Source organism: Hippocampus bargibanti, linkage group LG10 (assembly GCF_051943395.1).
Source record: "Hippocampus bargibanti isolate YZ-2025 linkage group LG10, ASM5194339v1, whole genome shotgun sequence".
Lineage (NCBI taxonomy): Eukaryota > Metazoa > Chordata > Actinopteri > Syngnathiformes > Syngnathidae > Hippocampus > Hippocampus bargibanti.
This window is the reverse complement of record NC_142743.1, coordinates 8,106,398-8,130,748: the sequence shown is the minus strand read 5'-3', so window position 1 is coordinate 8,130,748 and position 24,351 is coordinate 8,106,398. Positions and strand designations below refer to the sequence as shown.

The window sequence follows — 24,351 nt, the reverse complement described above, 5'->3', positions numbered from 1 at the left end:
GTGATTACATATAGAGTTTGCAAATGTGACAATCTAATTTCAGTTCTTAATTCATTCTTCTTCTTCTTCTCCTCTCAGCTTTTCCCTTCAGGGGTTGCCACAGTGAATCCGTGTCCTCCATCTTCAGAAGTTTGATTCACATGTTTGTAATTCAGTATGTTGTTTGAATTAACTCATTCACTGCCAGACGATGTGCAAAATTATGTCCACTACAGTGCCACGGTTTTTGTCATTTTCACTCACATTGCAGGACCCACTGAATATTGAGTTTTAGGACTGTATAAACACTCAATATAGCATAAGAAACCTTAAACTCTCGTCTTTCATCGGAAAAAAAGTTAATTTTTAAGTTCTATCGGTCTGGAGTTATCTGAGCTTGAAATGGGTACAAAAGGCAAAACCTGCCACCACCCCCGACCCCGTGGGAGGAAAAAACATTGCCAGGGGACTGACCAGCGCTATATTGGCACCCCTCCCTTCACAAATAAATAAATAAATAAATAAATAAATCAGGAATGGCGCTCTATGTCATGCTTTGCAATTCCCGAATACATTCGGTAATGGCAGGGAATGAGTGAAGGGATCTTCAATGCAAATGGATGACTTTTTGGGTCTAAATTGTTTAATGTATTTGGTGACTGGTTTCTTATGAAATAGCATTCAACCCCCTCAAAAACGACTGTATCCATTGGAGTGAAAGTCAAGGCCCGTGGGCCAAATCCGACCCGCCACATCATTTTCTTCGGCCCGCTAAAGCAAATCAAGTGCCATGATGCTTGCGAGAGTCCAAACCAAAATTTGAAGTTGTCCCAAGTAAAGCACAATAACAGTCATTATCTTTGGCTTCACATTTGAAAACAAGTTATTCATTAATTTGCTGTGCATTCTGTATGTAATATGTCAAGGATATGAAACATTCTAATGGCTTCCCCAAATTCATAACGCCCCTCGAGAGCAAACCATAATTACAATGTGGCCTGTGGCAAAAAATGAGATTGACACCCTTGCCATACACGAGATTACTGTGGGTCAGCATTATGTCGCTGGGAGGCAGGGTCAACATTTATTCGTTCAGTTGATCAAAGTGCACAAAAAGGACTTGAGTCATGATATCTTCCAGCCAATCTCTCTATGTTGTGGATTTTATCCTGGGTTGTATCCCGTGATGAACCTCAGGGCACTTGTTGACTCTTTCACAGGTGATTAATTCGTCCGGTGCCAGATGGAATTTCAAACAAATGCAATATAAGTCAGTTTTTTACAGAAGAGGAGAGAAACACAGTCAGCCGTTTGCAAATGCACGCAATTCAGAAATGGATGAACGATGCCCTCATGACTGTTGGCAAGCTTTTCTTATTTATGCACACCGCACATCCTCTTGAGCCAAAGCGACAGGCCTGACAGACAAGAGCCTTGACCCCTCATTAGCATGTCCAACATGGAGTGAGGTTGACGTCTTTCGACTTAGCGCCCCTCGCCACAATGCCGCTGACAGAAGCAGAGCTGCGGGGGTGGAGGGTGTTGGTGGGCACCTTCCATCAAAGACAACGTCAATGCATGGTTAGCGCTGACGACTTGGGCTATTTCCAGGAAAAAAAAGTTCACTCCTTTTTGTGTCATAGCTAATGGAGGGTTTTGTTCAAAAGGACATTGGGATGAGAATAGCATTGGTCGATACCATGGCAACAGAACATCACTTTCATGGGTGTTCTTATTGCGTTAATGATTCCATGTGCGGTATTTTCTTACGTTGAGCAGAATGCCTTTTATCAATCATTGAAATTGGACTGCAAGAGGAATGGAGCGGATTTTAAATGGCCAACCACATGTACTTTTCAAATACGTCATTCAACCTGAAAGCCAGTTTCGTACTTATTGTTATCAGGTCATAGAAGTAAAGTCTGTTGCAGTGCATGTGTAACTCATTCACTACCAGACGTGCATCCACTCCAGTACCAGGGTTTTTGTCATTGACTCTCAAATTCCAGGACCCACAGAATATTGTGTTTTAGGACTACATAAACATTCAGCACTCTTGATGAAAGACTCTCTTCTTTCAGAAAAAAAGAGTTAATTCCGAAATTATATGGGTATGGAGTTATATGAGCTTGAAATGATGGTGGATGTCCAAAATACAATGCAATACATAAATATTGGTTTATTTAGGTCTTTAACAACAGCTGAAGCTGTAACAAAGCACTAACATGGACAAAAAGCAAATGCTGCCCCCTCGTGGAAGGGAAAAACATTGCCAGAGCTCTGGCCAGCGCCTTATCGGCACCCTCTGCAAGAAAAACCAAAAGCCGAACAAAATCGTGAATGTGTCATGCTTTTCAATTCGCCCCAAAAAAAATTTGGAATGGCAGTGAATGAGTTAATTTATTTTTGTAAGTAATAAAGTTCAGTGCTGTTAAACTACAGTAAACCCCTGAAGCAAAAAGCCGAAACGAAAAGAATAAGTTACTTACACATCACGATAACAATATTGCTTGTCATCAATTCTGGTGGTGGGTGCGAGAACTGGTTGAATTGAATGGGTTGCGAACAAGGAAAAAGTTAAAAACGACTGGTCTCAGGTAAAAACTGCAGCACACAGCTCAGGCACAACCGCTCATGCGGTTGACGACAGGATTTGTGACGCCGCTTCCAAGATAAAATTTCTTATTGTCGCGAAAAAAAGAAAACAGACTCGACGGTGTATTTCATCTCCCGTGATTGATGATTGACGTGTAACTCTGATACAATGCACATTCAATCCCACGTTATGGTGAATTATTTATCAATTCCCTTGTGTTGAGCATGGTGTTCTGGTGAAATATTGATGATCAGTTACAAGACAGAGCCAAGTATTGGACTTGTGTTTTATGTTTAAAGAATGTGAAAATATGTACAGTAAAGTCTCGTTATATCGATATCGGATATATCGATAGTCCCGGTTATATCGATACTATTTCTATGCACGCACGGAGAAAATGACATGCAAACAGGGTCGGATATATCGATAGTCCCGGTTATATCGATATTTTTTCGGACTCCCTTGAATATCGATATAACGAGACTTTACTGTATGTCATGTGTTATTATTTACTTTGCGTGTTGCTAACTGCTCTTCAGGAAAGGTTGATATCTATCGGAATGCATCAATGGCACATTTTTTCTTATTCTTCACTTTGCTTTAAAACGGAATCTGCATCAAGACCACGATTTTCAATCACAGATGTGTAAAATATAAAGTAAACCCATTGAAGAGGTGGAGGTATGCGCCATTCGTTTTGCGCCAACCGACTTAGCTAGCAAGTTCTAGCTAAGCTAAGCTAAGAGGGCTCTATACTGGCAGTGAACTGAAATTGCGTCAGAATTAGCGCTTGACTAAATAGTAAAAGATTCTTCAAGCTGTTGGGTGCCAATTCCCAATTATAAAAATGAGAATAAAAATGCAAGACAATTCCACAATATGTGTTTAAAACTGAGATACCTTAACCCAGGGGTCGGCAACCTATGGTTCGCGAGCCATATATGGCTCTTTTGATGATCGGATCTGGCTCGCCGATAAAACTAAATATATATTCCCGCTTTATCGCCGTTCATTTCCTGTTTGGGCAGCAGTTGGCGGAAAGCGCAATTTTGATTGGGTGATACTGACCTATGGCCGTTGATGTCGAAGCAGGTAAATGCCCCCTTTTAAATAAGCCTGACGAGTAAAAATAAATAAATACGAGTATCGTACACTTCAGGTTGGAATGGACCGAAAACGCTCGGATTCTAATGTGCAATGAAACAATACCATCGATGAAACAGTCGAACGTCAGTGGCATTTTGATAAGCCCCATGCTAACGTTAGCATCAATGTATTTCTGTGAGAGACAGCAGAAAGCAAGCGTGTAAGCTAACGAGCAGTGTGTAGGCTAGCTAGCAGTAACTTAACTTGACCAGCAAGTTGACCCTCATTCCGATCATTTGGCTGGATTTTTTTTACCAATCATGAGGAACGGAAAACTATTCATATTAATGGTGAGTATCATCACAATGTTATTTTAAATAATACATTCTAACATTTTGTTGAAATCTCGTGCATGCCTGTACGTGTGTTTGTGCGTGCGTGGGCGCATGTGTGTGCGCGTGCGCACGTGTGTGTGCGTGTGTGCGGCTCTCACTGAAAACATTTCTAAATATTTTCCTTTATGACTCTCTTAGTCAAAAAGGTTCCCGACCTCTGCCTTAACCCTTTCAATCTGATAGCTTAATGCTTGTTAGCAGAGGTGCGCACATCCTTGTCATTTTAACTAATATCACATGTAAATTAACCCATTCACTGCCAGACGATGTGCAAAAATGTGTCCACTCCAGTGCCAGGGATTTTGTCATTTTCACTCAAATTGCAGGACCCACAGAATATTGACTTTTAGGACTATATAAACATTCAATACAGAGTTTAGAAACCTTAGACTCTCTTCTTTCATCAGGAAAAAAATGTTTATGGCGATATTTGGTTCTCGCGTTATCTGCGGTGAAAGTGGTGGGCGCTGTATAAAAGGCAAAAGCTACCCCCCTTGTGGGAGGGAAAAACATTTCCAGAGGTCTGACCGGAGCTTGATAAATTCGGGAATGGTAGCGAATGAGTTCAAAAGGCAATGATGTAAATTTCCCACACTTGGATTTTTTGCTTCTTGTCCTTTTGTTTTCAGTCACGCTGCCATGGTGAAAATAACAATTGAAGCCATGACAAGAGTTCAAACAGCCAGTATTTTCTCAGCACTAAGAGAAGATGACCATGTCAGAAGCGATTGCAAAGAAAATGAGAGAGAACTCGAGGTTTTTTTTAAACCCATATAAAAGCAAAGGCATAGGAACCACTGGGATGCCAATCTAAATGCAGATGCGTGTATGTGTCTAAATCTCAAATGCACAATGCTCTCACCACGCTGCCGTTCGAAATTCAGTTCTCGGCATCCCTGTTTTCCCCTCCACTCTTCAATTGTCTTCCATCTGCTGCACAGAGTAAACACTTCACTTGCATGTTACCCCCTCGAGTGCGTCCGACAATCTTATGACCGTTGTTATCTTTGCAACAGTTTGACGTGTCAAACATCTAAAAAGCTGTGAATGACTACAAAGTTCAAATCTTCACCGCCTGTCCATGAGGAAAAGACAAAACAATTATTATGAAAGCAAGATTGTGAACATCACTTTCATTTTAACTCATTCACTGCCAAATGTGCAAAAATATGTCCACTCCAGCGTCAGGGTTTTTGTCATTCTCACTTGAATTCCAGGACCGACAGAATATTGAGTTCTAAGACTATATAAACATTCAATAGAAACATTAGACTCTCTTCTTTCATCAGAAAAAAAAAGTTAATTCCTAAATTATATGGGTCTGGATTCATATAAGATTGAAATTAGGGCGGCTGTACAAACTACAATGCAATTCATACGTATTGGTTTATATAGCGCTTTTACAACAGCTGAAGCTGGAGCAAAGCGCTAACATGGAAAAATGGGAAATGTTGCCCTCTCGTGGAAGGGAAAACTTTGCAGAGGCCAATTCTAGTGCTTTATCTGTACGCATGCATGGAAAAACAAAATCCGAACAAATTCGGGAATGGCGCTCTATGTCATATTTTCAATTCCCGAATAAATTTGTGAATGGCAGGGAATGAGTTAATATTAACGCAATAACTGTCATTCCCGAATTTATTCGGGAATTGAAAAGCATGACATGGAGCGCCATTCACGAAATTGTTCAGGTTTGGGTTTTTCTTGCGGGGGTACGGATCAAGCTCCAGTCAGACCTCTGGAAATGTTATTCCCTCCCACGAGGGAGTAGCATTGGTCTTTTGTAGAGCTGCCCCCATTTCCAGCTCAGATAACTCCAGACCCTTATAATTTAGGAATTAACTTTTTTCTGATGAAAGAAGAGAGTCTAAGGCTTCTTATCCTGCATTAAATGTTGATATAGTCCTTAAACTAAATATTCTGTGGGTCCGGCAATTTGATTTAAAATAACAAAAACCCTGGCACTGCAGTGGACAAATTTTTGCACATCGTCTGGCAGTGAATGAGTTAAAGGCAGCGGTTTGACCTTGCAATACAGTTTTCCAAATAACCAGTAATATAGGGTAGGCTATCACGGGTAACTAAAGCCTGACATGAGAAATCCAAACATAATAATCCATAATAAATAAATCATGTTTGCAGCAGTGGTTTGGTTTGGTGGCACAGTTAACGCCAGATATGATATTCACTTCATCCCAAATTGTTCTGCTGGCTTAGAAAGCTACGGTTCTATTTCCGGAAATGCTCCACAGAGGAAGTAAAAATGTCTCTCAGGGTACATGTGGGGGAAAAACAAAGACCGAGAGTGGTAGTGGGGGATGGGGGGTTGCTGTAATGTGATTTAGTGCTGCTCACTTTGCATCTTTCACACTTCAGTAGACCTGTCTTTGATTTCTGCCCTATGCTGCGGTATGAAGAGCTTTCGTCTTTTTCGTTTATCTCTTCATCTTTCTTTCCCTCCCTGTTATTTTTCTGGTCCACTTTGTAACGTCTGCTATATCCACAAAAGATAAAACAATACGAATATGCTTGGAATGAACGGTCAAATACAAATTAGGGTTTTTTTTTTAATTGGCTTTTGTTTCAAGTTTGTGTATCATCCATTTAGATGTTGATTTCTAAGTGAATTATCATAAGTTCTGGTTTTTACAGTTGCAAACATTTTGGGGCTTGTCCTTTCTGTATTTGTGTTGACATTGAAAATATATATATTTTTTTGCGGTCATGATGCCATCAGTATACGAACTTGTTTTCTGGAGGAGAGAAGGACAAGCTGGATATGTGACTTTATCTAGATGTTGTGACATGTCGTCAATATATAAGGAGATTTTTATTGGATGTTCGAGAAAACTTTTGGAGCACGAATGCTTTCGTTATTGTGATGTTCTGATGGTCCAATTTAACCAGTTTCATTTTTATATCAGAAAGAATAGTGATGATGATTGTCATTGCCTCCCTTCTGTCATGATCTGATTGGCGACCAACGGGTGGCGCTGTCTGCCCCGCCTGCACCTGCACAGGTGCTGGTCGTCCCGATCAGTGGCGGACTGCCACGTTCGGATTGGCAACCAATGGGTAGCGACGTCAGCCCTGCCTGCAGCCTCGCAGGTGCTGGTCGTTTTAATCAGTGACACTTAAAAGGACTCCCGGCACGACCATCCGGTGTCGGTTTATTGTTTGTTGCATGCTTTGTCTGCAATCGCATGCATTGTATGCTGTGCATGTGTTTGTTTAACCTTGGCGGACTTTTACACTTGGTTTTCTTTTGATACTTTTTTTCTGTTCAGATCATTTCGATGTTTTACATTTTGTTCCTTCTGACCTTTATTTCAATACAATTTGTCAAACAACCTCCTGCTCCCTCCTGCCTGCTTTTTGGGATCCGCACCCGCCATCACCACCTTGCGAAACGTGACATCTTCAAGTGAATGTGGCTCCAGACCCATATAATATGGTAATTAACTAGCTGGCTATCTGGCTAGCTATCTAGCTGGCTCTGTAGCTACCTATCTATTAGTATCTGGCTAGCTGTCTGTCTGTCTATTAGCTGCCTGGCTAGTTAGCTATCTAATAGCTAGCTACAGTATCTATTGGCTATCTATTTGCTGGCTAGCTAGTTATCTGTTTCAGTTACTTCCGGGTTGAGTGAACGCTGGCTATGACTGTAAAGTGATCTTAAAGGACAACCGAGGTCTCCGGACAAGTTGTGTCCATAATTTGTAAAATGGCTTGAAATGACTTCTACTGGGCGTATTTTAATAAGATTCCACCGCATATAGCTATATTTTACGTTATAAGACTCACACTGAACATTCAGGAAGTCTTGTTTTTGAGTTGGTGACGAGTCCTCACGTGACGTCAGAAAAGGACCGCCTCCTGACCGAAAAAAGACGCATTGTAGCGTCTTTCCATCACGTCAATGTATTTTGCTGTACTGTTTTTTTTTCAAAACCATGTGTTAAATCCAAAAGCCGCCAGCAGAGGGAGTCCAAGCTCCATGGAACGAATTTATCAGCCTGTGGAAAGGGGCTGATTCATTCCTCACAGCTCAGTGGCCATTTTCTTGCCTCTTTTTGGGTGAGACATAACCCCCCGCCCGTTTGCCTCAAAATGACACGGAATACATTCTTTAATCGATTGCAAACCTGTATGCGTTCCTCTTCAGAACTATTTGAATCATATTCATAACTGGAGGTGTAACAAGAAAGCATATTCTTCGAATCTGAAGCCATTGTTTTGATTCTCAAGCAATGCAAGACGTCTTGGCGTGACGTCACAAACTGGGGGCGGGACTTTCTGAAAATGCCCAATTCACAGCTCAATTTTTTTGCACATTTTGGACACTTTAAGTCATTTTTATTGGTGTTTTGCATTTGAATAAAAATATCATACTGCGTGTTTTGGGTATTTTAGATTCTATAAAACGTTTTTCTGATGTCAGTTAAAAAACAAAAAAAGTGACGTCGGTTGCCCTTTAAGAGTTTTGAAAGGTGCTTATAAATGAAATGTATTATTATTAGATCTGGGAAAATAACCGGTTTGCGGCAGAGTGGACGATGAGGAAGTGACATGCGAGATGATGGAGGCACGGTCATTTCAACAACAGATTACAGTTCACTTTAAACAGTCACCTTCAGAGATCATATAACCATAATACTGTATAATGTGCTGTGGAGAAAGTTCTCATTCACGCGTAATGAGACTTGGGTCAGGACAACGGCTCTGACAACTCCGAAATTGGGTCAGCTTTCTCATTAATATGTACTGGAGTTGCGCAAAGCTGTGAGGGGATAATTACAAATTTGGATGGTGAGACTCTTCTGGAGCAGTATGGAAAGGCGGAGTGGTCATTTTTGGATGATATGACCTTGGAAATCCACACTTTTTAGCAATGGGATTCATCTGTGTTTTCCTGCATATACCTTGAAATCCATCATTCAAAATATACTTCTACTTTGCATATCTTTGAGTTATTTTGGTCAGAAAAAGAGCAAAGATTACAGGCACCCATTGTCCTGGTTTGACTAAAAATATAAAGATACAGACGCTCCCCTACATACGAACATCATTCGAGTTACGAACAACGGTACATTCGAACATTCCTTTGATCTTCTTTTCATAACTTTGCTGCTGTGAAATATACATTTCTCCACTGCAAGACTAATAAAGGTAAATCCAATCCAATACAGAATAACAGTTTTCTTACATAGTGCTAAATGGCATTTAAACTACTGACACACACACACACACACACACACACACACACACACACACACACACACACACACACACACACACACACACACACACACACACACACCTTGCAGAACTGCCACTGACATTGACGGGGTCAACACAGAGCATGTTTTAATCCGCCTTCATCAAAGCAATCTGTTTTCGTCATGTTTAATCACCAAGTCGGCCCTTCTCAATATGTAATTTACAATCATCTAAAAAGTGGCTCGCTCAACAGCTGTTTGGTTGTCCGCCAAAAGCAACTGCTCAGAAACATTATCTCCTTACCCTTGCTAAAACTTCACATCAGCACCATTTTCTACTTGATATCTTTCCGGGTCTGTCAACCTCTTCTGAATGTCTTGGCATGGCCGATGATGTCAATGCGCAAGGGTTTAACCACAGCGACTTTTGGCAGTCATTGAGTTACCATTCTATCTCCTTCAAAAGCTTCAAAGCTGCCGTACAACAACAAATTAGATTTCAACTACAATAATAATCGATTGCAAACCTATTGACTGTGCACTCATGGCCTTTTTATTCATGTGCTTATTAATTTATTTATCGACCAACCTCAAACAGGCAAAATGGGAAAATATGCTCTATTGCAATGGTTCTGAACCTGGGTTTGGCTGAACCTCTGCCATGGAGGTTAAGACACACCCAAACTCAAGATGTCAATTTGTTATGATCGCAGATGGTCACATGACATTGCTTGTCCAATCGGTGTTGTGGGAAATTTGGTACATCTGGTAGTCACTGTGGCTTTCTGAAAACTTATGCCATTTAGTAAAAAAAAAATTTTTTAATCGTATTTTTATTTTTCACAAATGAAGGTGATTGGTGAATGTGCATATGAACAAGGTTGAGGACCTCGGCTCGAATGGTCTTTGAAAAAAATTGCATGTTAGAGCCTAAAGAAAAAAATACAACGTCTGAAAGACAACTGCAAACAATGACATTGATAACAATCTGGAAAAAAACAAATTATCGGGCCAGTCTCTAACTTTCAATTTTGAAACTTTCGAATCATTTAACAAACTGAGAAAGAGTCACAAGAAGGAATTATGCCGTATCACAAAACAAAACTCCTTTCAATCACATTTGCTTGCCTCATTTTGGCAAATTTAAGAGGAATGTTCTGCAGGTCCAATCCCCGTGCACATGAAGAGGGTTATATGCGCACCAAATCCAGCAGACATTTAAACAGCTTCTTCCCCCAAGCCATTAACTCTTTGAACTCTTTCAACAGTAGCCAAAATGGAACTGTATAGTGCCACTTAGCAGTTTTTTTTGACAACGATACTAGTGCAGCGTGTTCTACCGAAAGATGATTCTGATTCTGATTCTGATTCTGATATAACTTTTAGCTTTGCTTTTCTCTGGAGTTTCTCAAACTCATTTAGGTTTGTTTTCATTTAGGCCTCTTCCAATTCCATCACTTCAAACTTCATTTTATGCTCGCAGCAATTTAGCGCCTACTATTTATCATTTCTATGTCGCATGATGAACTGTGTTTCCAAACAAAGAGAAAAATGGCAAGCCTGCTGCAAAGGTTGTACTCAATCTTAGCTATTGACAGCATTTCACATCAGTAGCACCATCTGTAGCAGTCTGTATTGAAAAATAAATTAATAAATAAACGTAACTCGGTTTTTTTCCCCACACTTCTCCACCAACGCAGGTCATGCTTGTAAAATGATTCGAGTAGTGCTTTCAGTGGAATTCGCAGTCATCATCAGCTATAAATTTGCCAGATATGCAAGTTAGTAGCTTGCGGGTCAATTAACACTGCAGAGTGTGGAACATGTTTTTTTGTGTGCAGTTGTGTGTATATGTGTGTGGTGTGTGTGTGTGTGTGTGTGTGTGTGTGCATTTGGGTTACAGTCACTCGGATCCACATCGTTACTCGCACAATTTGGTTGCCAAAATGTACAATGTGCAGAAGATTGTATTTTTTCTTTTTGTATGTTCTGTATAGCACACTTTATGTCTCATGCTCCCATTCAAACAGAAATGAACAAGTACAAGCCAACACACAGGAACCCGTTAGCATGTGGGTGGGGTTATCCAGAATCACAAGCACGAATGCAAACACACACACAGACGGTCCCGAGGCTACGAGTGCACTGATAAAGTGTACTGCCACAGTGACTTGTGATGCACCTTACACCAGCGACGTGTAGAAGATTGTCATGCCACATTTGTTCTACATGAAGTGATGTGGAGGAAACATCACTGCAGGGAGTTTGTGATGGAGTTGAACTGCCAGCTTGAGAGGAATAAATAAATAAATAAATGAATAAATAAAATAACACACATGAAACCAGGCTACAGATTAGGACAGCGTTACATGTAAATGGTTCGTAGTTTTACTTTATTTGAATGTTGAAGCGAGCGAATGCCGCACAGATGAATTTAACTGATGTGCCCACCAGTGTTGCTATTACCCTGAGAAACATTTTAGTTTTATTTTTTTTACTGGCGGTGCTAAAATAACAATGATGAACTTTAATTTAGATGTGACCGAAGTTAAAATAATAATGACAATGATGCACACACCTCTGCTAACAAGCATTAGCATTTAGCTATCAGTTTGAAAGGGTTATGGTATCTCACACTTTTAAATACATATTGTGTAATTTTCTTTATTCTTATTTTTATAACTGGGAAATTGTACCCCCAACAGCGTGAAAAATCGTTTACTTTTTACACAGGCGCTAATTGTGATGCACGTTCAGTTCACTGCCAGTATAGAGCCCTCTTAGCTTAGCTTAGTTTAGCTGGAACTTGCTAAATTAAGTCAGTTTGCGCAATACGAACAATATGACGCCGCATATCTCCAACTCTTAAGTTGATATTTTCTCCCAGTCCCTTACTCATACACCAATGTCCTGCCTACAACACAAACAAAAGTCTAAAAAGAAACAGAAACCAACAAACTAAAAAGGACAAACCTCTTCCGTCATCGTGCTTGGCATAAACTCATTGTGTGGGTCTTTTAGGACACAGATGAGCAAAGCTTTGGGGCGCTCGTGCTAATATGAAGAAAGCTAAAACACTACAGGACAGAGAGAGTTCAAATGGTAGTCTGGGATCCAAGCACGGCAACATTTATAAGCACAACGTTCAGTTCTGGGCCATCTATTTCCTATTTTGTAAACGAGAGCAGCTGTTGGCTACGAGACCCGCGGAGTTTCAAATTAATAAAAGAAAGAATAAGTGAGATGGGGAGAATAAAATGAGATTCTCCTTCACATCAGGGAAGCAGAGAGTTACCATGCCTTCAGTCTTAGGGCTAGAACAAACAGTGTGGTAAGAGTCAAACTGAGTGACTTCTTGTTATTATAATATGAGTGACTTCTTGTTATTATAATAAACTGATACCTTGTATGAACAAGCTCCATAGGGAAGAGCCTTTGATCAAGCTAACGTCTCCCTCGTGCCAAATTCATTTTTAACGCAAAGATAAAAGCGCACCTTTTATGCCGACTCCTATTCATCTGTGGACTCTGGAAGAAATATGACCCCGAGAAATGTAATTCTCTCTCTTAATCAGAGATGTGAATAAAAACTCAGGCTGACAATCTGTTTTACACTTGCACCTCATTCCCCAAACCACCACCACCAAACCCGTTTCAGATCACAGCCAATGATGAGTTTGAGAGTGAGTGAAGAGAGACATGGATTTGAGAAGATGGAAGCTGATAATCCAGGCGAAGTGAGAGGTGGCAATGGGATTCGGCTAATACTCAAACATGCACTCGGCTTTGCAGAGCAGCTCGCATTTCGGTGGTAAGCCCTACGAAAATGTAGGTTTTAGTGTTCGAAGAGAGGGTTAAAACCCCAGAGTCAAAATATCTCGTGGCATCACATGAGGAGGTAATGGTGCCAAATACTGCGAAAATATAGAAGACGGGTGTCAGAGATGTTCGGTTCAGTCACTGTGAACAAAGGCTCAAACACAGGAAGATTGTCTTTTACTGCCGGCAGGGGACGCAGCGAACATGACCGACGCCCAACTTCTGCAGCCCTCTGCCAAGCTATTTATTGAGAGTATATGCCAATTTAAAGGACAACCGACGTCACTTTTGTTTCCTAACTGACATCAGAAAAACGTTTTATAGCATCTAAAATACCCAAAACACGCAGTATGATATTTTTATTCAAATGCAAAACACCAATAAAAATGACTTAAAGTGTCCAAAATCTGCAAAAAATTGAGCTGCGAATTGGGCATTTTCAGAAAGTCCCGCCCCTAGTTCGTGACGTCACGCCAAGACGTCTTGCATTGCTGGAGAATCAAAACAATGGCTTCAGATTCGGAGAATATGCTTTCTTGTTACACATCCAGTTATGAATATGATTGAAATAGTTCTGAAGAGGAAAGCATACATGTTTACAATCGATTAAAGGATTTATTCCGTGTCATTTTGAGGCATCTGGACTGCACTGTAGCGTCCCAGAAAAGAGGCAGAAAATGGCAACCTCTTGTAGACATGACAGTGTATTGCGTTTCCACAGGCTGATAAATTCCTTATATGGAGCTTGGACACCCTCTTCTGGCGCAACATGAGCTTTTCAGACCAAACAAGCATTGACGTGATGGAAGGACTGCTACAATGTGTCCTTTTTTCGGTCACGGGCGTTCCTTCAGTGAGGTCACGTACGGACTCGTCACCAATTCAAAAACAATACTTCCGGAATATTCAGCACTAGTCTTAAAACGTAAAATATAGCTATATGCGGTGGAATCTTTGTAAAATACGCTCAGTAGAAGTCATTTGAAGCCATTTTACAAATTATGGACACAACTTGTCCGGAGACGTCGGTTGTCCTTTAAGTGATACATGAGGAAAACATAGTCTTCTTGATTTGAACACCACACTCCTGGATGTCCCAAGCATCAACGTCCATAAAACAACAAAACATGGCCATTTTAATAGGTTCTCCTTTCCATGAACTGATAGATTTGTAACATGGCTAATGAGCTCTTCCTGTGAAGGGGTTTACAAAGTACTATATTAGTCCAAGGCCAGATCTCCTACGTGAAAATGACATGTTAACAGGCTGTGTCTGTTCACCTCAGATTGACCCCAGGTTTTCTGTGCTTCCATTGTGGGCCTTGTAGTCGGCAGTCAACTACACATGGGACTTTTAAATATAATAACTTCTATTATGTCTATTCTCTATCAGTGGGAAAAGCTGCTCTTCGAGGACTTTTCCGCAATTTAAATCAGTCCTCTGATCAAATTTGAGCACCGCGATGAAAGACCACAACAATGAAGAATTTACAGCACACTTATCGCAGTCTCTAAACAGCTGCTCATCCAAACGCTCCCCCCACTGCAAGGTGTGCCAACATGACCACAGGTTTGCGTTACCAAGACTACGGAGTGTGAATCCTAAGAGAAATCTGGCTGCCAGAAGTCGTCAAGCTGCACAGTCATCTGAATATATGAATGGTGAGTCTGATTTTGAGCAACATGAGTCTCGTCAACTTAACCTTGGTTTATTTATAGGTGGCATAGAAATGAATTCATTCACTGCCAGACGATGAACAAAAATGTGTCCACTCCAGTGCCAGGGTTTTTGTCATTGTAATTTGAATTCCATGACCCACAGAATATTGAGTTTTAGGACTACATAAACATGCAATGCAGTGTAAGAAACCTTAGACTCGCTTCTTTCATCAAAAAAAGAGTTAATTCTTAAATTATATATGGGGGTGGCTGTACAAAATTCAATACAATACATACATGTTGATTTATATAGTGCTTTAACAACAGCTGAAGCTGTAACAAAGCACTAACATGGACAAAAAGCAAATGCTGACCCTTTGTGAAAGGGAAAACATTGCCAAAGGTATGATGAGTGCTTCATCGGCACCCCCGGAAGAAAACCCGAAACCTGAACAATTTTAGGAATGGCGCTCTACATCATATTTTCAATTCCCGAATAGATTCGGGAATGGCAGCGAATGAGTTAAAATGTATTTGGAGGGTTGGACTTTTCTACTAGTAAAGGGCCAGGTCAGTTAACGCAAGATTCTCGGCAGAAGATTCGGATTGGAGTATTTTGAGAGTTGAAAAGAAATGAACGTTATAGCCCTCAAGAACTGCAGAGAGACCTAATGGTGCAATATTTAAAAACTTTCAAAACACATCAACTTTTTAAAAGGATGACACCTAATCCACAACAGTGGAGGAAAAAAAACATAATGGGAAAACAAAGACATCTCCTCTGAGCTTAGACAAAGCCTGAAAGCAAACATGAGTCACAAATCATAAATCTGAGTAAAATGAAGACTATTAGCATGGGGGGGGGACAAGTGCGGAACAATTTAGAAAAGTACGTAAGCTTCTTTGTATTACAAACAAGATGTGACAAATATGACACACAAACATGGTGTGACCACGTGGGCGGTGAGCGAAGGCTTAATGAAAGGACCAGTTGTTTTTCAACGAGCAGATGGGGCTGCGCTGTCTCAATCTTGTCCCACATTGCTGCCATCGGCCTTTCTAAAAGTTGTTTCCTGCCAGCTCATCACCAACTGAGATCAGCGCGTGCTTTTGAATGGGCAGGGGAGTCGCGAAAACACATGTGGTTGATCTTCACAGGGGCAGGCGTAAATAAAAAAGGCTGAACTGGTAGAGCGGTCACATAAAAAAAAAAAAATAATAAATAAATAAATAAGCATTGTCCGTCCTCAAAGGAAAGCACGCGATACATGATGCGGACATTGTCGACGTTGCGCAACACATGCTGAAAACCTTTGAGGACGAACTGATGGACGTTATGCAATTTTAATAGGCTTGCTCCAAATTCATTTTCAGGCTGAACAGCGGCATAAGTCGTTGATTAATCGAGCATGTGCACCGAATTCTTATCCTTAATTCACACAAACTTGTATTACCTGCAGTTGTTATAAACACAGTAATCCCAAAGCAAATCCTCCTGTTCCATTATCTCTTAAACTAAACACAGAAATAGAGCTGATTATATATATATATATATATATATATATATATATATATATATATATATATGTGGTTAGCACACCGGCTTCACAGTGCAGAGGTCGCCGGTCCGGCCTCCCTGTGTGGAGTTTGCATGTCCTCCCCGGACCCGCGTGTGTTTTCTCCGGGTCCTTCGGTTTCCTCCCACACTCCAAAAACATGCATGGCAGGCAGATTGACCACTCCAAATTGTCCCGAGGTGTGAGTGTGAGAGTGACTGTTGTATGTCTTTGTGTGCCCTGCGATTGGCTGGCAACCAATTCAGGGTGTCCCCCGCCTCGTGCCCGAAGACAGCTGACATGGGCTCCAGCAACCCCCGCGACCCTAATGAGGAATAAGCGGTACGGAAAATGAGATGAGATATATATATGTGTGTGTGTGTGTGTGTATGTATATATATATATATATATATATATATATATATATATATATATATATATATATATATATACACACACACATATATATATACAGTAAAGTCTCGTTATATCATATCGGTTATATCGATAGTACCGCTTATTACGATACTATTTCTATGAACGTAAGGAACGTCGGATATATCAATAGTCCCGGTTATATCGATATAACGAGACTTTATATATATACACACACACACACATATACATATATACATATACACACATACACACATATATATATATATACACATATATATATATATATATATATACATACATATACACACAATGTCTCTTTTTTTCTTTGTCTCTCTCTGTTTCACACTTGATATGTTAAACTGAAAACGAAATGTTCAAAATGTTATAAGTCTTCATCATTTTACCAGGCGGTCTTTGGTAATAAATACTACATCACATTGATGTTTAGTGCAGCACAAGCAAAAAGGGGACAGGGAGTTTTTATAAGCATTTGCACACACTGAAAGCGCATGTCGGTACCTTCTGTATGGATGGTGAATGGGGAGTCCCCCAGTCTCTTGGCTGAGAATTGCCCCCCTAGAGAAGTCATTAGAAAGCACAGGCTGAAGAAGCCTATTCCCACCACGAATATCCTGCAACACACAAAAGCCACGGGGGAAAGGAGTGCAGTGTTAAAAGGAGTGAAGTGAGGAAGCCATTGGTAAGAAGAAGAAGAAGAAGCCGGGGTTGAGGCATTTAGAGGTCAATTGGGAGAATGGAGACAAACAAAACAGGGCTAATTATTTTTGGGGATAGATTGGCATGACAAGGCACATGGAAAAAGGGAAAAGCAGAACCGTCACAGTCAGACAAGGCAGAGAACAATCAAGTTACACGTGCTTCTGTTAGCTTTAGGCGAAGGTCAAACAGGGCGCCTCCGCTGGTTTCGTAATGCGATGTCAGTAGGAAAATATTGTACTGCACATACCATCATTCCATTACGAGTGGAAAAATATTTTGAGGTCGGAATAATTATCGTAACTTATACCATGGTTCTGGTTGGCAAAATTTTCAGCGTGATATTGCTGATTGCGAATGGCAAACTATTCGGTTGTCTGAGGGTTCACTCACACACACATGGAAACCAAGCCACTTCATGGGAACTGATTCATCCAAACCTCCTCAAATTATCTTGAATTCTGTTATTATTAATCTTGATATTTATGTAGATCAAGTGTGTCACACACATTCTTTGCCACGGGCATTATGAATTTGGGAAAACCATTCAAATGTTTCAGCAGCTCCATTATTACATATAGAGCGCACAACAAATTAATGAATAACTAGTTTTCAAATTTGAAGTCAAAGCTAATGAGTTATTGTGGTTAACATAGAAAAGTTGGGAATTTAGCAAGCAATATGGAATTTCACAAGTTTGATTTACTTTCGCAGGCCGAATGAAATGATATGGGGGGGCAAATTTGGCCCCCGGGCCTTGACTTTGCCACCTGTGATCTAGATGAAGACACTGATGATGTAAATTGTATTTTTTTAATGGTATTTATTGATAATTTCTACAATATTCCTACAAAATAACAGCATGGCAAAAAAAAAAATCTCAACTTCACATACTTGCACAAATGTGGCATCTCGCCTCTGTTGGAGCTGATACTTCCACCCAAGATGTAAAACTAGGAAAATAATACCCATGCCCCATCTTTCTGTGTCGGCGGTACAAACAGCAATGCATGGTGAAAAAAAAGTTGTCTGTTACAGGCAGTGTAAAAAACTAGGACAGTAATAGGCTCTTAAGGCAGTCTTAGCAGCATCAGCTGTTGTGCTTTGCATAAAATACATCTATTAGTGACACACGGCTACAGACTGCCTGGCTTTTGTGTCCCCCCCCCAAAAAAATGTGTGTTGAGACAGAGTGTGCATTCTCCTTTGTGAAGACAGCCCAGGGAGATTCATGTTGGACTTAAGAGAGTTAAGGCAGGTGTTTTGTGTAAATCCTGACCCAGTTAAGCTACTGTTGTCAAAAAGGGCGACGATCAAAGACTTTCTCTCACTATGCCGAAAACTGCAGAGAAGTGAAAATGTCTGATTTTCATCTAGTGGTCAAAACAGCAATCACATTTTGTAACCTACAAGGAAAAGCACCGTTTATAAATTCAAGACATGTTACTATTAATGCATTTCACTCCTGTACTAATTTTAGCGGCAGATGAGAATGAGTGTCATTCATAATTTTGAGTTCGTCCTTCATAAGCGACCTTTTGTATTGGATAAATGAATGGAGACAACAAAATAATGAATGATTCCTAAGTGCTGAGAGGTGAGTAAATACAACATTTTGTCAGTCACGGAAAAATTCTGAATGGAAAGAACAGATCTTAACTCATTCACTGCCATTCCTGAATTTGTTCTGGTATTAAAAAGTATAATGTGGAACGCCATTCACGAATGTTTTCAGGTTTTGTTTTTTTCTGCGGGGTTGCCGATGAAGCACTGGTCAGACCTCTGGCAATGTTTTTCCCTTCCATGAGGGGGCATCATTTGCCTTTTGTCCATGTTAGCACTTTGTTGCAGCTTCAGCTGTTCTTAAAGTGCTTTATAAATCAATATGTCTGTGTATTTTGTATAGCCGCCCCCAATTCAAGCTCAGATAACTCCAGACCCATATAACTTAGGAATTACGTAACTTTTTTTTTATGAACGAAGAGAGTCTAAGGTTTCTTACGCTGAATTGAATCTTTAAGTAGGCCTCAAATTCAATATTTTGTGGCTCTGCAATTTGAATGAAAATGACAAAAACCCTGGCACTGGAGTGGACACATTTTTGCACATCAGCTGACAGGGAATGAGTAAAGTATCACACACAACAGAAAACAATGTGCTTTGACAAAATATATATTTTTTCTTTTCACTTCAAGATGGCGCCGCCAGAGTGGCTGCCTTTACAGCAGCTTCTGTATTTTGTTTCTCTACTTCCTTTCCATCCCTCTTCCCTTCATCACTTCACCGCTATGAAATGTACATTTCCCCAATGTGACACTAATAAAGGCTAATTTAATCTAATCTAAACAAATGATATCCAAAATAAATGATCACCAATTACAGTTAAAGGCACCAAGTTTTAGAAGTGATATCATTAGTTTACATCAGCATCTCCATTGTGCTTTATTTGTATATTGGGAAGTTCAACATCAAAGTCAATATGAAGTGTTAAGAGGACAAAAATCTATTTATCCGGCGCAATGGTATAATGGGTCCTTCCGAAAAGATGGTCATCCTCTGTGATTATTAGTCAACTGTTTTGCAAAGGGCTGGACGCGGGAGGATAAGACCTTGCTTCTCCTGCACTGACGAGCCTTAATTAACATGCTTAAAAGTAAATGCTCTGCTCCCTTTAATTAGATCAGATGAGGAGATACGCTATCGGCTAATTGGCCCCCTCAAATGTATCCTCCACCTACCTGATTTGGCCTCTGCGGATGATTTGGGAAATAGACGAGTCATACCAGCTACGGGGGAGGTGTTGGTGTTCACACGCAAAGTTTTGTTGGCGCCAGTAATCAGCCTTCTGGCAGTTCTTTGGGTATTGTAGCAACAAGAAGTACGGCTTGAGACTGCATTGAGATGCGCACGTTTTATATAGATGGTCTTTTTGGGAGCAGTTTATGATGTTACTTTTGAAAAGCCTCCACGTGGGCGGGTCTTAAAACTGAAAATCTAAGATGTCAAACAAAAACCGAGCAGCTGTCAAAATGTAACATATTCGGATGACACTGGCAGTTATTTGTTCAAAGAAAAAAAGATGCTTAGAACCACACGATCCTCAAATTGCACTATGAGAACCTAATTGGAAAGCAACTAGTTTATTATAGTGTCGGAGTACGAGTACCACCTGAGGTCGGCGACATCATCTCAAAATGTAACATTCAAATTGACTTGAACTTTTTTTAATAATAATAATCCATTTCATTTCTAAGCGCCTTTCAAAACTCTCAAGGTCACTTTACTGTCACAGGATCAGTTTTTCTTTGGGTGAGCAGCGGCAACATATTTTGTTAAGTACAATTTATATGCACTGGACTTTACAGGACTTTCTTTCATCTTCTTTTTCAAACACTTAAGCACCATATTTTCCGGCACAATCAAAAGCTTTGATTTTCTTCAAAAGATGACCCTGCCTCTTATACGCAGGTGCGCCTTATATGTGAAGTAATGTTGAGCCACAACAGGTGTCAAAGATGTTCGCTCAGACACTGTGAACAAAGGCTCGAATACTGCCGGCAGGGGATGCCATTTTCATGCAACCACTTTACGTGAGCTTATTCGACCGACGGCCAAACTCTGCAGCCCTTTTCCAAGCTATTTATTGAGAGTAGATGCAAATTTAACTGATACATTAGTAAAACACAGTCTTCTTGATTTGAATACCATGCCCCTGGATGTCCCAAGGTACAAGTACCAACCTCCATAAACCAACAGAATCTAGACATTTTAATTGGTTGTCTTTCCATGATTTAATAGATTTGTAACCTGGCCAATGAGCTCTTCCTGTGCAAGAGTGTATAAAGTCCTCCCTTCCGCCCAAGGCCAGATCTCCTACCTGAGGATGACAGTTTAACAGCCTGTGTATGTTCACATAAGATTGAGCGCAGATTTTCTGTGTTTCCATTGTGGGTCTTGTGTTTGGTCAAATCAGCATACAACAGCATGAACCTTTTAAATATAACTTCTTTTCTGTCTTTTCTCTATCAACAGGTCTTGCAACTACTGTCAGGAGTCACCGACTCCATTTCCCCCTCGAGGTGTAGTAGAGCGCGGTCCACGCTGCGATACATGACACGTAACCCCAGCCTCCACTGTAGCACTTTTTGTGGTATGCATTACATTTGGAAAACTTTGATATATTTATTTTTGATATATTTATTTTTTATTTTTTTATTCATTGAAGGTGCGCCTTATATATGGAAACATTTTGAAAATACACCATTCATTGCCTTTTACTCCGGTGTGTCTTATACACCGGAAACTATAGTAATAATTTAACTTATGTGGCATACACTTGATTTCAATATTCCATATTTAAGCAGGGTAAATGTTCTGTTTCAGTGGATTCTAGTAAGCATACTTGTTAAGTCTCACAATTTGGTCGGGAAACTTACGATTTTGACCACAATACTCACAGAACTCACTTTATAAAGCAAATATTGACACAATACAGACAGTTCATTTGTAAGGAGAGACAAAAAATGTAAAAAAACATAATACATTTTATACTAATTGAATGTATAAACAATGAAAGCATTTGTTATGTTTTATTTACTTCTAATTTACACTTTTGTAACGCTCACATTTTTTAACACGCACCAAATCTCCCGATTTATAATTTCTGAAACGTAACATGTATGAGTAAGTTTAAAATTATTACTGGTGAGTGTTTTAGACTATTGGCTTGTAATTTTTTTGCCGTTTGTGTTGGTGAATCAATTGGGTAAATAAACCACCTTGCACCAGCAAGTACGTGTGACGGAGACGTAAAGTCCTAAACCGTTCCGAAGGGGTCCGTCTAAAGCAAGGAATTTGAACACAATAGCGCACCAATATGACAATAACAGTATGTGTTCGGTTAAATAAGACCGTCAGGGAAAGGGAAGAACGGCATTTTAAGAAGGCAGTTGCTTACCTGAAGGGCTTGAACGTTACTAGCCATCTTCTGACCATAATTTTGCCGTCGGTGCTAACAGTCATCATTTCCCAAATCGAGCGACGGGTTGTAGGTTGTGCTGACCAAACATTGTGTCAGCGTTCCAACCGGCGAAATAAGATTATAAAATTATATTTCCTTGAAGAAAAAGTTAAAAAAAAGTTTTATCCAGAGTATCCAGGTGTTTTTCAACTTTTTTTACAGCGGTGTGTGGCTATTCCGACTCCGAGGTGATGTCGCTGCAGGTTGCCTTTCCACCTTTCAGCGACTTAACGAAAACGGCGTCGTAGAACGCGGATTGAGTTGGCATGTGTCGACCTCGGCGCGCCGCAAGCCGTGGACGAGTCCACGTAGCGCTCGGACAAAGCGGCTTTAACTTGTCAGAGAAGCCCCGCCGTCTGTGCCCACACTCAGTTGCTCCCGGCAATTTGTTCATTTCATGAGTAAAGTTCCGCTATGAATGAGCAAATTATCCGGGAATTGTTTCATAATAAAGCGTTATTAAACATGTCACGCCAAATCGCACGAAATAGCCGAGTATAAACCACGAGTATAGTTATTACATTCATTCACTATTAATACTTCTTCAGAAACGCATACAAATGCAGAAAAAAGCAAACCACTAGGTAAAATCTCTTGTTTTGGAAGGCACAAGGCTATTTTTGTGTCGTGCTCTTTACTTCCGGTTACTGCTCATCTGTCGTATGAATCTCCTTGTATCGAAAAATCAAACGAACCAAGAGTACAATTTCTAACCCCACAACTAATACGTACTCGTAAATAATAATATTGCCATCACGATAAATAATAATATTGCCATCACAATATTCACGATGCTATTCAATTTTAGATATTTTTATAGTCGAAAAAGCAACTCAAAACAATATATGTTCATGTAATGCGTATGACTGTACATACATTTTAAATAGCATTTGTCCTAATCAGGCTGTACTCTGAAATAGTTGCCAGTCACGGGTTACAGAAAGCAAATACGCACTCACAATCAGACTTGTGCGAACCTAAAAACAATAAATAAATAAATAAATAAATAAATAAATAAATAAATAAATAAATAAATAAATAAATAAATAAATACTGTTTTTAAAACGAGATACTGCAAAGTATATAAACAATGTATCCTGTTCACTTCAATGGTTGCTTGGAATTGAATCAAACCCAAACACAATTAATGTTTTTCACGTATACAGATTATAATAGACAGAGGTTAGCACAGAAAACACAAACGTGTTTACCCTATTCACAATGAACATTGTCCCTTGTCATCCGACACTTACACTAATTATAGCAAATTACTATGTTCAAGTTATATTGCCCAAATTGCACCAAGAACAATAGGCAAACGGCAAGTGTTTTATCACCCTTTTCATTTTTAGAGGAAGAGTTTTAGAACCATGGAGAGCGACGTTCACGAGGATACAACAGCGGCACCAAGAGGTCATTCGACGCCTCCGGAAAAATGCATGCAAGTCAGTTCTTGGAAAGAAATCTCAGTGTCATTGAATTGCCAATGTGAATCATAACATAGAAGAAAAATTGAAGTAGCAGTTGTGTGAAAATGGTGGAAATGCAGATATAAAAAACCACAGAGCGAAAAAAATGCAAATGGCAGTGACATTATTTTTGTTATGCATTACTTACCCCGAAACGCTTTGACTGACAGTAACCGCCTACGAGCTGTCCAGGGAGAGGAAAAGGTTCTGCTCCATCCGTAGCAATCCTCCGGGTAAACATATGATTTTTACAGGTGTTTGCTGCAACACTACTGGGGTCTATGCTTGCTGCAGATAAATACACAAGGCTATTGGTAAAAACAGTCTGTAAGAATCATCAGGGCATTTCAGTTAAAAAAATAGATTTTTGTTATTGTTCGCAATTGTATAATTATATTTTTAATAGGTTTAATAAGTGTAATACGTCCCATTTTATT

The 24,351-nt window shown here is 39.9% G+C and overlaps 1 protein-coding gene across 1 annotated transcript in view; it reads right to left on the bottom strand.

The window, feature by feature from the left end:
- LOC148892273 (alpha-1,6-mannosylglycoprotein 6-beta-N-acetylglucosaminyltransferase B-like) overlaps positions 1-22,792 on the bottom strand; it is a 132,927-nt gene extending 110,135 nt beyond the window's left edge. The window contains exons 1-2 of the mRNA XM_089006642.1: positions 22,383-22,792; positions 17,228-17,340 (exon numbers count right to left, since the gene is read on the bottom strand). Coding sequence (XP_088862768.1) covers positions 17,228-17,340; positions 22,383-22,450 — 181 coding nt within the window. The 5' untranslated portion in view covers positions 22,451-22,792. The remainder of the gene's footprint in view (positions 1-17,227; positions 17,341-22,382) is intronic.
- Positions 22,793-24,351: the final 1,559 nt, after the last annotated feature.